The following is a 14427-nucleotide window of genomic DNA, read 5'->3' on the forward strand; positions in this document are numbered from 1 at the left end:
GACATCGTCATATTTGATCGTGTTTTACATTGACTTAGACTGAAATTCCTAAGTGTCGACCATGATTTTCTTGTTCATAGGGCTGGAAATATGACACAAAAAAATTTTCACACATATAACGGGGGTTTAACATAGAGAAACAAAAATGTGGCTCTACTGAAAAATTAACAAAATTGCTTTTGTCCATGTTTGATACTAGGCACCTCATTTTCACAATGGAGAGTTAAAGGGCAACTTAATGATGAACACTATGGATGAAGTTGTACACATAAACCAGCTTCGATAGTGGGCCATGTGAGCGGCATGGAGGAGGATAAGCTGCCTAAGAGTATAATTAACTCGACCATAGAGTGTAGGAGAAGTAGAGGGACTGTGGAGGCTCCTAGTTAGTGCACAGAGTCTTGCAGAGTGAATGACGAAAGGCTTAGAAGTCTACAGTGATGTATCCATGTATGCCAATAAAGTTAAGATATTATTAAATTGTCAAGAAAGTGTTCAAATACTTTAGATGAAATAAGTCATAATTACTACCGAACTCGATAGCTGCAGTCGCCTAAGTGCGGCCAATATCCAGTATTCGGTAGATAGTGGGTTCGAACCCCACTGCGGCAGCCCTGAAGATGGTTTTCCGTGGTTTCCCATTTTCACACCAGGCAAATGCTGGGGCTGTACCTTAATAAAGACCACGACCGCTTCCTTCCCACTCCTAGCCCTTTCCTATCCCATCGTCGCCATAAGACCTATCTGTGTTGGTGCAACATATAGCAACTTTAAAAAAGTCATAATTACGTATTCACCTGTACTACTTCTTGAATGTGTCCATTGTAGGAATTATATGCTGTGTACTAAGTATGATAGCCAAAGTTAACACTAGAGAGGAGACTTACAGCAATCTTGATTCTGCACCATTAGTTTCTTTATTACGTCCATGCTCCACTGAAGATTTCTTTGGTTTGTAGTAACTTCTTCCCTTGGTGTTGAGTAGCCAGTCCCTGAAAAACAAAAGGTCAGTATTACAGCTCATAGGTGCAAAATGGGGCAGAACATTTATCATAGCAACTTCTTCCTGAATATCATTCCTCAAGAAAATAATTCTGGAACTTTGGTATTAGTAGAATTATAATGTTCTTTCTTTCTTAATCTGTTTACCCTCCAGGGTTGGTTCTTCCCTCGGACTCGATGAGTGATCCCACCTCTATCGCCTCAAGGGCAGTGTCCTGGAGCGAGAAACATTTGGGTCGGAGATACAACCGTAGAGGAGGGCCAGTACTTCGTCCAGGCGGCCTCACCTGCTATGCTGAACAGGAGCCTTGTGGGGATCGGAAGATTGGACGGGATAGACAAGGAAGAGGGAAGAAACCGACCGTGGATTTAAGTTAGGTACCATCCCGGCATTTGCCTGGAGGAGAAGTGGGAAAGCACGGAAAACCACTTCGAGGATGGCTATGGTGGGAATTGAATCGAACCCCTCTACTCAGTTGACCTCCCGAGGCTGAGTGGACCCCGTTCCAACCCTCGTACCACTTTTTCAAATTTCGTGGCAGAGCCGGGATCAACATGCTAATTAAAAATAAATCAATCATCAATGATCTGCATTAGGGCTGTCTGCCTGGTGCCAGATTCCCTATAAATTGTTTACCTAGCTTTTCTTTAATATTTTCAACGAACTTGGATATTTATCGAACATTTCCCTTAATAATTTATTCCAATTCCTTACTCCACATCCTATAAATTAATATTTGCCGCAATCTGTCCTCTTGAATTTCAACTTTATCTTCATATTATGAACTTTCCTACTTTTAAAAGCTCCACTCAAGCTTATTCTTCTACTAATGTCGTTCCACGCCAACTCACCACTGACAGCTCGAAGCATATCACATAGTCGAGCATCTCGTCTCCTTACACTCAAGTCTTCCCAGCCCAAAGTTCTCAACATTTTTGTAACACTACTCCTTTGTCGGAAATCACCCAGAACAAGTCATGCTGCTTTCCTTTAAAATATTTCCAGTTCTCGTATCAAGTAGTTCTGGTGAGGGTCCCATACACTGGAGCCATACTCTAACTGCGCTCCTACCAGAGACAAATACGCCCTCTCGTTTACATCCTTACTACAACTCCTAAATACTCTCATAATCATGTGAAGAGATCTGTAACCTTTCTTAACAACCTCGTTAATATGATTACCCCAATGAAGATCATTTCTTATGTTAACACGTAGGTACTTACGTTGTTCCCATGAGGTACTAACACCCCATCAACACAGTAATTAAAACTGAGAAGATTTTTCCTTTTGGCGAAACTTAAAACTTGACTTTTCGTCCCATTTACATTCATACGGTAACATTGTCTGCAGTACATCTCACTACATCGTTTAAGTCTCCTTGCTGTCACTCACAGTCCTGCAACTCATTTACTACTCTGCAAATAGCCATATCTGTGATTCCATATCTTTACTCATATCATTTATATACATATATATATATATATACATACACTGACTGAGCAAATGTCATGGGATAGCGGAGCACTGATGCGCAGGTGTGTTGTCTGCGCACTACACGCCTCCTGTGCCAGCGGCAGTTGTATAGGAGACCTTGTGAGCAGTGGCTGTGCATGTGACAGGTGTAACATGGAACGTCGTCATGAGCTGACACCGTTCGAACGGGGTATGGTGGTCGGTGCCCGACGGATGGGAAGTGCGATTTCGGAAGTGGTGCGGGAATTCGGCTTCATACGATCAACCGTGTCCAGGGTGTATGGTGAATGGTTGAATGCGGGTGTCACCGTCCACAACAGACGAACGACGTGCCGTCCAGCCACCCTCGATGACCGTGACCGGCGACATCTGAGACGGATTGTCCGTAGTGACAGACGGGCAACCGTGCAACAAATCACGGCTCATCTCAACACAGGCCGTGCTAGACACATCTCCCAGTGGACAATCCGTAGGAACATGGGTTATATGGGGTATGGGAGCCGGCGCCGCACACGGGTGCCACTGTTAACCCAACTTCATCGGGCACAACGATGCGCATTTATCGCCAGTCACCAGGGATGGACACTGGAACGATGGCGAAACGTGATATGGTCGGACGAATCACGATTTCAACAGCACCATGCCGATGGGAGGCACCGTGTCTGGCGCAGACCACATGAAGCGATGGATCCCGCCTGCCTCGAAGGTGTGGTCCAGGGCGCTGGTGTCTCTGTTATGGTCTGGGGTGCATTTTCCTGGTATGGAGTGGGCCCCCTACTTGTTCTGGAAGAGACTTTGGATTGTACGCGGTATGTTGAATTGCTCGGAGACCATCTCCACCCATTTTTGGCCTTCCAGCGCCCAGACGGTTCTGCGGTGTTTCAAGATGATAACGCGCCGCCACATCGCTCCCGCGTCGCCCGGGAATGGTTCCAGGAACATGCAGCGGAGGTCCAACGACTGCCATGGCCACCCAGGAGCCCCGATATGAACCCTATCGAGCATATCTGGGATGTCCTGGAACGCAGGCTCCGTGCCATGGATCCTGCACCCACGAACAGACCAGCATTGGCGGCCGCTCTGCAAATGATTTGGTGTCAGCTGCACCGAGAGGACTACCAGGGACTTGTCAACTCACTTCCACGGCGTCTCACTGCAGTTCGCAGGGCCAGAGGAGGCCCCACGCGCTGTTAGGTGACTAACCCATGACATTTGCTAAGCCAGTGTACGTATAAATAAGAAAACATAAAAGTCCAAATAGTACTGCCCTGCGGGATCTCCCTCTTCATCATTACAGGATCAGATAACGCTTCACCTACTCTAATTCTCTGAGCATTTTTTTTCTGAAATGTAGCCATCCATTCAACCACTCTTTCGTCTAGTCCAATTGCCCTAATTTTCGTCAGTATTCTACCATGATCAACGCTATCAGTGTCAATAGCGATACAGTCTATTTGACTCCCGAATCTAAAATATCTGCTATATCTTGGTGGAATCCTACAAGATGAGCTTCACTGGAATAACTTTCCCTAAACCTGAGCTGCCTTATATCAAATCAGCTAGTAATTTCGCAAACGTATCTAATATAATGAGAAATAATACTTTCCTAGAGCTTACAAACTACACATGTCAAGCTGACTGGCCTGTATTTTCCGCGTTGTTTGTCACACTTTCCCTTACACACTGGGGTTACTATTGCAACTCTCCATTGATTTGATATAGCTCCTTCATTCAAACCGTAATCAAATAAGTATTTCAGATATGGCACTATGTTCCAACCCATACCCTTTAATATATCCCCAGAAATCTTATCAACCCCCGCTGTCTTTCGAGTTTTCATCTTTTGTATCTTTTTATAAATGTCTTTATTATCATAGTTAAATATCAGTATTTCGTCATTAATTGTCGCTTCCTCTATCAGGACATTATCTTTATATCCAAGTACCTTTAAATATTGTTGACTGAATACTTCTGCCTTCTGTAAGTCCTCGCTTCCAACTCGGGCCTCCTTGGGTGGTAGCTAATTACACACCGCTGAGGTGGATAGATTTAATTTTTGCCGAAGAATTATATTGAACATAATCGATATATTTTTTGTTTTTATATTGGTGTACTTCCGGCATCTTGACTGAATGGTCAGTGTACTGCCTTCGGCTCAAAGGGCGTCGGGTTTGGTTCCTGGCCGGGCCCGGAATTTTAATCGCGTCTGATTCCTCTGTTTCGGAGACTGAGTGTTTATGTTCGTCTTAAAGCACTTGAGTTCATCTACACACAGCACATCACACTACTAACCATCACAGAGGCACGCAATTGTGAATACATCCCTCCACACAGGGCCATTCATCCGTAAAACTAAGCCAAATACACATAAGTCGCCAACCCCAGCCTTGTTCCCGACGTCTTCACGGTGGTATAAATGCGTCGGCCACATAAAATGACGAACATCTCGAAGAGTACATGAAGTTCCTTCTGCCGCGCTTTCGTGGAAGTTATCCTGATGTAAGTAAGGGAACATCACCCATTTGTCCTGCAAATGACGGTATCGTGATAGTTCCGCTCAGCAAAATATCAGCTCAGTGAAATATCCGCTCACACGTTGTCCCGCATACACTTCCGACGTTTAGCTGACTTTGACTACTCCCTTATGAAGTTTACGAAGTTAACGGGTTCTGGCCCGGTTAAATGACTGGAAAATAGGCTATAGATTTTCATTTATTATTTCATTTATTCTGATTCCCATCACACTTTTACTAGGCTTTGGACTAGCTAAATAATTAGATGTGTTTCAAATATTTAGGCGTGTTTAAAATCAGTTTATAAAAACTTCGTCATTATTTTCTGACTAGGATGAGTTTTCTCAAAGTCAGTCAGATTTTATTTACAAACTTTACACTACCTGCAGACCAAGGATCTGGTTATACGTCATGGGATGGGACTACGTTTCATCGAGTTTATTCCATTTTTGGTAAGAATGAGATTGCTCTGAGACATACTCCAGTGTAGCCTGTACCTTCGTATCTCTTTACTGTGTTCTCGATTGTTTCGTCCAACCTTCAATATGCCGTTTTCCTTCTGTTTTCATCAACATTTAACTGAGATCTCATGTATGCGAAGGATCCCAGAACAGTAAGTCATACGCAGATGCGTTGCAGCACCAGAATATGGAAAAGACCGTGGGCGGCATTCCATTTGAGCGGAAATTTGACTGAGCCCACTTTTGATAGAACCCAAATGACAGCACAGCACGTTATAGGTATGCTTGGGGAAAAACAACATGACGGCCTCAGTTCCTGGAAGCCAGCAGTCAATCACACCCTGCACCCTGCTGAGTTAACGAGTTCTAAGTGATCCTTGTTTGGTGTGGAGAGGTTGTCAAACCACTTTTTCCACACTCTCTTCAGTCTTTACCCTTTCTTCGTGTCGAGTGTAGTAGACGAATTGGCAACTGCGGCTACAGTGGACGTAGTAAATCCCATAAGCCGCTAATATACACCGGGTTGCCGCTGGAGAGAGTGGTGTGAGGCGAGGTCATCATGTTTTGTCCCCAGGTATACAGTTTGAGCGTTAGTCGAGCTGCCGGTGCTTTGTCTGGGCGAGTGGATGATGCAATGTCTACCTGACACATACAGCACGCCCACTGACGTCATGGTCTGAGCTAGTCTGTGATAAGCCCCCGTACAGCGTGGTTGCTTCTCATACAGCAGTAACTGATCGGTTTAGCACGTTCCATGGCTCCTGAATTAAGTGTTGATCAGTGTGCTGTAGATGTTTTAAAGCACGAATCTGCTGGGAGAGTGAGAGTGCCAACTCGTTACGGAATTAAGAAATTGTGAATAAATTCAAAACGTGTGTTCTCGCTAAACAAACAACGAGTTAAACAACCGAATGTCTTAATTGACGAAAACATTCGGGATATTTGTAAAAGACTTCTACGATATCCCCGAAAATCTTTAAGAAAACTGGCTCATCAAAGTAAGATTTCATATTCTTCTGCTCGGCGAATGGCAAGAAAACTGAAATTTAAGCCCAATAAGGTAACAGAAGCGCAAAGTTTAACCCCAAGAAATCCAGCAGATAGAAAACATCATTGTAATTCATTTCTTCAATCCGTCAACAGTGGCGAATTGAATCTTAATTAGTGCTGTTTTCTAATGCAGCGTGGTTTCATATGCATGACCGTGTAAATTCGCAAAATAACCGGCATTGGCCAAGTGAGAATCCAAGAATGATTAACGAAACTTCACTTCATGACCTTAAAATAGGAGCGTGGTGCGCTTGTTAGTGCTGAATGAATTGTATCGTAATTTTTTCTGACCGGCACATGGAATTAATACTGAACGAGTTTATCCTCAACTGACACATAAAGCTTGTAATTCAATGAATGCAGTGCGTGATGTTTTCGGAGACAAAATAACTAGTGCAGTTTATGACCAGCTCACCTTGCGACTTCTATTTATGGGGTCGTTTGTAGAAAAGCAACCCCCGCACCATAGAAGGACTGAAAAATGCAATTCCTATCGACATTTTGAAGATTCGTGAAGCAGAGAGGGAGAGTCTACAGGATGAGGGAGAGCATTGTCAACACGTACTGTAGTGAGATACGTTTTATTGTTTTTCGCTCTCATTATCCATTTATAGTAGTTGATGGGTTTTTTACGGGGTGTGCGGGAAACGTCTGACGGGAAATACACTCTCGTTTACCGACACTCGGCGTGCAGGGAAGACGGCAACCCTTGCAGTACTCGCCCTGTATAATACGGCCATTTTTCACATTAGCCTTCGGGAACAGAGTCTCTGTGTGACTGGGAACCGGGATCTCTTGATAACTGGACCATCTCTCAGTGTGAAAAGAGAAGAACACTGAGTCCTATCACGCTCCGTTAGTCTTGGCTAACGACTTCTCTTTGTTTTCCAAACACGGCAATTCTTGGAAATCTGTCCTTGGAACAACATAGAATTCCATCTTTGATTATTCTCACAGTGGAAGGAGAGCTTGAGATGGAACTGTATTTTATTTATTAATACATACATAATAGGGTATATAAATCCAATTACAACGAACGGTAAAAATACATTCAGTACAGACGGTACGTGTTGGAGTGAATATACACTAGTGTCCAAAAGTTAAGCATAATCACTAAGCGAGGCCGTACCGACTGATAGGAATGTCAGACGGATTGCTGAACAAATGGAAGCTGAATCACACACCATATGTCACACAACTTGTCCAAGAAAACAGTCTCAGAAAGGTTCTGATAGCTAAGGTACACCTTTGACAACAACTAACAAAACTTGGCAATGTCTTCCACAACAAAATATCCTGTTAATAGGGTGTATGGTTACCCCTAACGGCCACACATGCTTCGCAGCGACGTGGCATGCTCTCTATGAGATGGTCCAAGAGCTCTTGTGGCAGTCGATTCCATTCCTCCGAAAGGGCAATGCGAAGGTCTTGGAGGGTCCTTGGTGGAGGCTGACGGGATGCAATTCGCCTCCCCAGTGCATCCCAGGCATGTTCTATAGGATTCAGATCCGCAGACCTCGCTGGCCAGTTCATGCGATGAAAGTCTTCCCCAGACAGAAATTCATCCACCAGAGCAGCGCGGTGCGGTCGGGCATTATCGTCCATTAAGAGGAAGTCTGGACCAACAGCACCTCTTAAGAGTCGAACATGTGGTTTGAGAACCTCATATCTGTATCTCCGAGCGTTAACAGTGTTCCTTGGACCACCCATGAAAATGTGCAGGTCCGTACGGCCTTCAACATGATGACGCTCCACACCATGACGCCACCACCACCATACTGGTCCCGTTCCACGATGTTCCTGTGGTTGTATCGGCTACCCGGTTCTCTCCAGATTAATGTGCGAAGGGAATCGTTCTGAAAACTGAAGCGGAATTCACCTGTGAAGAGCAAATGCCTCCATTCATTCATGGTCCAGTTTCAATGTTGACGGCTCCACAGTAAACGGGCCCGTCTCTGTGCTGTAGTGAGCGAGACGCACACCGCTGGACGTCGAGCAAACATCCCTGCTGTTCTGAGCCTCCGGTACACAGTTTGCCGGGAAGCGGCAACCCCTGAGACGCCTGCAAGCTCCGCCGACAATTGGGAACATGCATCAATTTCGAAAATATTTTTTTTGAAAAGTACACCAATGAAATAGTACGTAAACGCATTACATTGTGGTATGTTGCCTTGTTTTCTACCATTAAAAAATATTTAATAGTGCCTTTCCGCAAGGCGAGTGAAACGGCCTCTGACGTAAGCGGCGCGCTGTGACGTCACGATCCAGTACCACATGGAGCTCTACCAGCCGTTGTGCATCAGCCGTTGCTAAAAGCCGATTGTTTATTATTCATGATCGCGAACAACTTCGAAATGACAGAAGAAACGTTCAAAACAGCACAGTCAGACAATCTACCATGTGTAGATGTCATCATTCTTGAAAAATGTGACTTTTGTGGCCGCAGAAATTCGCGGATAACAAACAAGTTTGTAAGTGGCGTCTTTTATATACGTGCAATGTACTGTAACCCATTGTATTGGGATAACAACGAACCTGGATAGATATCACATCACTTTCAACATTTCCTTCTAGACTGAGTCCCCTATTAAAGAATAACATTACATTTTCGGGCTTTCAGCATTAGTAAAGTAAGAAATCGGATTTCAGCACTAACATAAACATATAGGTAGCATTATAGTACTAGTCCGATTCTGTGGTGTAGTGGTTAATGTGTGCCACTCCCGGAGGCCCAGTTTCGGTTCCCGGCTCTGCCATGAAAGTTGAAAACAAATAGTGCGAGGGCTGGAACGGGGTCTACTCAGCCTCGGGAGGTCAACTGAGTAGAAGGGTTTCGAATCCAACCTCAGCCATCCTCGAAGTGGTTTTTCGTATTTTCCTACTTCTCCTCCAGGCAACTAAGGCCACGGCCGATTCCTTCCCTCTTCCTTGTCTATCCCTTCCGATCCTCCCATCCTCCAACAAGGCCCCTGTTGAGCATAACAGGTCAGGCCGCCTGGGCGAGGTAATGGCCTTCCTCGCCAGTTGCATCACCATACTCAAAGTCTCACGTTCCAGGACACTGCCCTTGAAGTGGTAGAGGTGAAATCCCTCGCTGAGTCTGAGAGAAAACCAACCCTGAAGGATAAACTGATTAAGAAAGAAAGAAAAAAAGAAAGAAGGAAAGAAAGAAAGATCATAGTACTATAGGGCTATAATCTATCATTCCCCCCAAAATATATATTTATGGTTGGGACAACTGGCCTACCCACTTCCGGGGCCCATGAAAGAAAATTAAATATCTTTGTGGAGGGAAAAAGTTAAACATGATAAAGATAAATATGACTTCATCTAGTTTTCACAAGTCGGGCTGAGTGGTTCAGACGGTTGAGGTGCTGCCTTCTGACCCCAACTTGGCAGGTTCGATCCTGGTTCAGTCCGGTGGTAGTTGAAGGTGCTAAAATACGTCAGCCTCGTATCGGTAGATTTACTGGCACGTAAAAGAACTCCTGCAGGACTAAATTCCTGCACATCGGCGTCTCCGAAAATCGTAGTAGTTCGCGGGGAGTGAAGCCAATAACATTAATTACATTTGGCTTTTAACAAGCTAAGCATATCAGGAAAGAAAAGTGTCCTGGTGACATTTTAGGCGCTCAATACAGGAATGTCTTTGGGTGCTGTGACTTCTATTTCTTTTTTTGCTGTTTGCTTTACGTCACACCGTCACATATAGGTCTTATGGCGACGAAGGGACAGGAAAGGCCTAGGAATGGGAACAAAGCGGCCGTGGCCTTAGGTACAGCCTCAGCATTTGCCTGGTGTGAAAATGGGAAACCACAGAAAACCATCTTCAGGACTGCCGGCAGTGGGGTTCAAAACCCACTATCTCCCGGATGCGAGCTCACAGCTGCGCTCTCCTAACCGCACGGCCAACTCGCGCGGTACTTTTACCCTTCGGTTTATTGACTTGGCTTGTGTAACCTAAAACTTAGGCTAAGTTGGATAATATTTTAAACACCTACATCACTATTTTCACCTGTGTGCAATTATGTTATTTATTTCATTAATATTATGATAATTATTATAATTGAGCATTGTTAACTTATAAGACCCCAACAGACAAGCATTGGTTTTGTGTAGAGTTACCGGTATACATTTGTTAAATTCACGTCGTTTCCTTTCATGATGTACACGCCTATTCTTTGTTACATTATGGAGTATTTAGATATAGCCTAAATTTCTTTACCAATTAAGCTCTTCAATAAAGACATACATAACTGTCCCATGCCAAGATATATTGGTAGAATTAGAGCTGTCAAAATGGTTCATAACCCCTTTGATTTATTATCTTGACATGGATCACCCAAAACATAAGTTAGGTTTGGAGAATACTTTAATAATCAGCATTATTTAATGCACTGTTTATTACTTACATATTCCAAGATGTAATTGAAGCATTTAAATAAAGCATCATACATTAAAATTTAAAGTTTTACCACTAGAACAGCTGACATGGAAAAGTGATTTGAAAATTCAAACAAATTCATCTTACGTTAAAATCTTCAAAAAAAATAAACTGTAGACTTTTCCGATATATCACCAGCATTTCTCCGGCTCACCAAAATCCATTTCTCCCTAGTTTTAGCGTCTTTGGAACATTTATAAACAATTTGTTTTATATGGTATGCGATGTGCTATTGCACATCGGAACTCTACACCATTTATAAGTTTTCTGCCTCACTGTCTGCGGAGGATTCATTTTAAGTCTAAAATATACCACTCAGATTATTATCCAATGTATAGACCTCGAATTTAACCATACCAGACACTAACATAAAGTAGAAATACGCGAAGTGTATCCTGCTTCTCACAGCACACTATGTGTTATTTCGTCTGCTAATTCAGTCAACCTGTACGATGACGTCAGACCAATGAGATCGCGTACTTGCGTGACGTGACATTTTCGTAGATTTTTATCATGTTTGGAGTTATTATTTGTACATTCTGATCACATATTTGAATTCTGCATGAAATTTTGAATCAGATTAGCATATTTTTAATTAAAACCCCGGATCATGCATGTTCCCTATTGTCTTGCAGGTGCTGACCACGGGTGTAAACAGTGATGCACAACGACCAATATGGGACATTCCATGTGAAATCGAACGGCAAAAACATGAGTTCTTTTTACTTTCTTGAAGTACAGCAATAACTTGGAAAAATAAAGTGGTAAGAGTTGTACATTACTGCATGATCATCTTCCTCTGTTCAACAATCTTCCTTACAGACTACAGACTACCGTACATTTTCGGATAGATAAGTTTTTACAGAAACATTATAAAAACTATTAAAGATAACCTTGCTTTACAATTGTGAGAATAATACTATGGAAAATACAGTAATAATTATCTTAAGAATTTAGTCTGGAAACATATTTATTAAACTTGACCTAATTTTCCATTCATTCATTCGTTCATATCATTTTTGCCCTTATAGACAGTGTTTGAACTCGAATATCTCATGATGACACAATTTTCCCTTCTTTCCCTTCTTCCTCTTCTCTTACCAAAATCTCTTCATCCTTTGGCTGTGCTCCTATTTCCTTTGTTCTGTCCACAATGTTCCCGTCTTCTTCTTATTTACTATAAATTCTGTATTCCTAAATTTTTTCTGAATTCTTTTCTGTCTCCTATTATTTGCCTGTTGATCCCCACCTGCCTTAAGTCTTCCTCTATTTCATGATACCAATTTATTTCCTTGCTTGATCTGTTTACTACATCGAAGATTTTCTTTGTAAGTCTGTTGTTGTCCATTTTCCGTATGTGCCCATAGAATGTTGGTCTGCGTTTCCTGATCATATCTGTGAGTCTGTCAGTGTGCTGGTACAGTTCTTCGGTAGGTCGTTTATTCCATATGCCATATCTGTGTATTGGTCCAAATATTTTTCTGATTTCTAATTTTCCAAATTAAAACAATGTTTTTGAAGTTACTACAGTTTCCTCTTCAAAGTACGAGACAGACTGCATTTAAAAATCTTTGGGGATCTTCTTGTAATTCTATGACAATTTATTATTCAGTTTTGAAACTCGCGCCTTAATTGTAGGCAACCTTACATGAAATACAACCAACAGGAGGTTTCAATCTCTGCGCGTGTTGGCTATGCCGTTCGGGTCACGGGGCTGTGAGCTGGATATGGGAAAAGGTGGGTTCGAACCCCGGCAGCCCTGAAGGTGGTTTTCTGCGGTTTCCCATTTTCACGCTAGGAAAGTACTGAGGCTGTCCTTTAATTGATGCCACGGACGCTTCCCAATCCAAGTTCTCTCCCTCCCTTGTGTCACTGAAAACTTCCTATGTTAGTATGGCGTTAAACTACTGGCAAATGAAATACATTGATTACATTTTGACGCGTTGAGACTAGAAATTTACGAAATGTTAATTTTTTGCAGTGGTTTTTTTTTTGTTGGATTTGACGTGGTATGTTCCATATCCCGTGCAGTATTTTGTCATGTCCCAAGCAAACTCTTTTCATTATAGAATAGTATATTTCAAACTGGAGTCTGTAACCTACTGATGTCCAAAATCAATAACTAGATACCTGTGAAAGCTTGCTGTATTGTGATGTCCGAAAATTTCTGAGTAGAAATTAAGTAAGTGTGTATCAATCATCTCTTCTTTCCAAGTCTATTTTCCAATTGCTGGAAGTTTCCTTAACGTAGAACTGAGCTAGTTTGGAAACGAAGAAGTAACTCAATTGGCCTACTTCCCAACAATGTTGATTCTGCCGAGACTAAAGGAAGCGAAAATCCGGAGGGGCTATTTTCGGCCGGGTGGTTGGAGAAACTTTCTATGACTGACAGAATCCTGTGAGAACTTGTAATGTCTTGATGGAATACATCTTTCCTATTCGCTGATTCTAGTCTCGTGTGTTGAATATGTTGGTTTAATTTCTCCAACTGATTTGGCGTCAGGAAGAGCATCCGGCCGTAAAACAGGGCCAGATCCACCCGCAATCCCCACATATGACGGAAAAACAGTAGAAAAATTTATCCAACTGATTGTAGTTCACATGTTTATATAAATCCGTTGTTTCATCTTCTACCGCTTTTTCCAGATGCCCTTCCTGACGCCAGCCCTATATGGAGGGATGTAAGCATTATCGCGTGTTTCTCTGGAGGTAGTGCAGTGTGTTATCTGATTATGAAGATGAAAGGGCTGGGAAAAACACAAACACCCATTCCCCGAGCCAGAAGAATTAATCAGGCGAGATTAAAATCCACGACCGGCCGGGAATCGAACCCGGGACCCTCTGAACCGAAGGCCTCAACGCTGACCATTCAGCCAATTAGTCGGACATATAAATAGCTTGTTTATCAGGTAGTAATTTATCAAATGCGTGGTACGAACCGTGTAGCTGTTAGCATACATTCGGACTTCGATGGTAGTTCTGAATATATATGTCCATGGTTTCCCATTTCCACATCAGGCAAATGCCAGTACTGTTTCTTAATTAAGGCAAGAGTCACCACCTTCCCAGTTCTAGCCCTTTCTACACAATTTCGTCCCGTTCCGTGGCTAACAGGTAAATATGCTGGTCTTTGGTCTAAGGGGTAGCGGGTTCGATTCCCGGCCGGGTCGGGTGTTTCAACCTTTCTTGGATAATTACCCTGCCTCTGGGGCTGGGTGTGTGTGCCTTCTTGAACTTTGGAATTCATCCTAACTAGGGTTCAACCTTCACAGACTCGCAGGTTAACCATCGGCGCCAACTCGGAAGACCTGCACCAGGCCTCTCCGGAGGCCATTATTATTATTATTATTATTATTATTATTATTATTGTACCGGGCGGTACACCTCTACTCTGTTTATTTAAAAGTTGCGCCAGTTGAAACTCCTCTTCTGGAGGAAGTCTGAACTTTATCTACACTATTAATCTACTAATTTCTCAGAAGA

General features: G+C 42.9%; 1 protein-coding gene across 5 annotated transcripts in view; it reads right to left on the reverse strand.

Moving 5' to 3' along the window:
- The window catches only part of LOC136862817 (uncharacterized), a 377696-nt gene that overhangs the window by 252147 nt on the left and 111122 nt on the right, over positions 1 to 14427 (reverse strand). For all 5 annotated transcript variants that reach the window (XM_067139080.2, XM_067139079.2, XM_067139081.2 and 2 more), the window contains exon 2: positions 888 to 992. In XM_067139080.2, the coding sequence (XP_066995181.2) occupies positions 888 to 992 (105 nt within the window). The remainder of the gene's footprint in view (positions 1 to 887; positions 993 to 14427) is intronic.

The sequence above is a fragment of the Anabrus simplex genome, chromosome 2 (assembly GCF_040414725.1).
Source record: "Anabrus simplex isolate iqAnaSimp1 chromosome 2, ASM4041472v1, whole genome shotgun sequence".
NCBI lineage: Eukaryota > Metazoa > Arthropoda > Insecta > Orthoptera > Tettigoniidae > Anabrus > Anabrus simplex.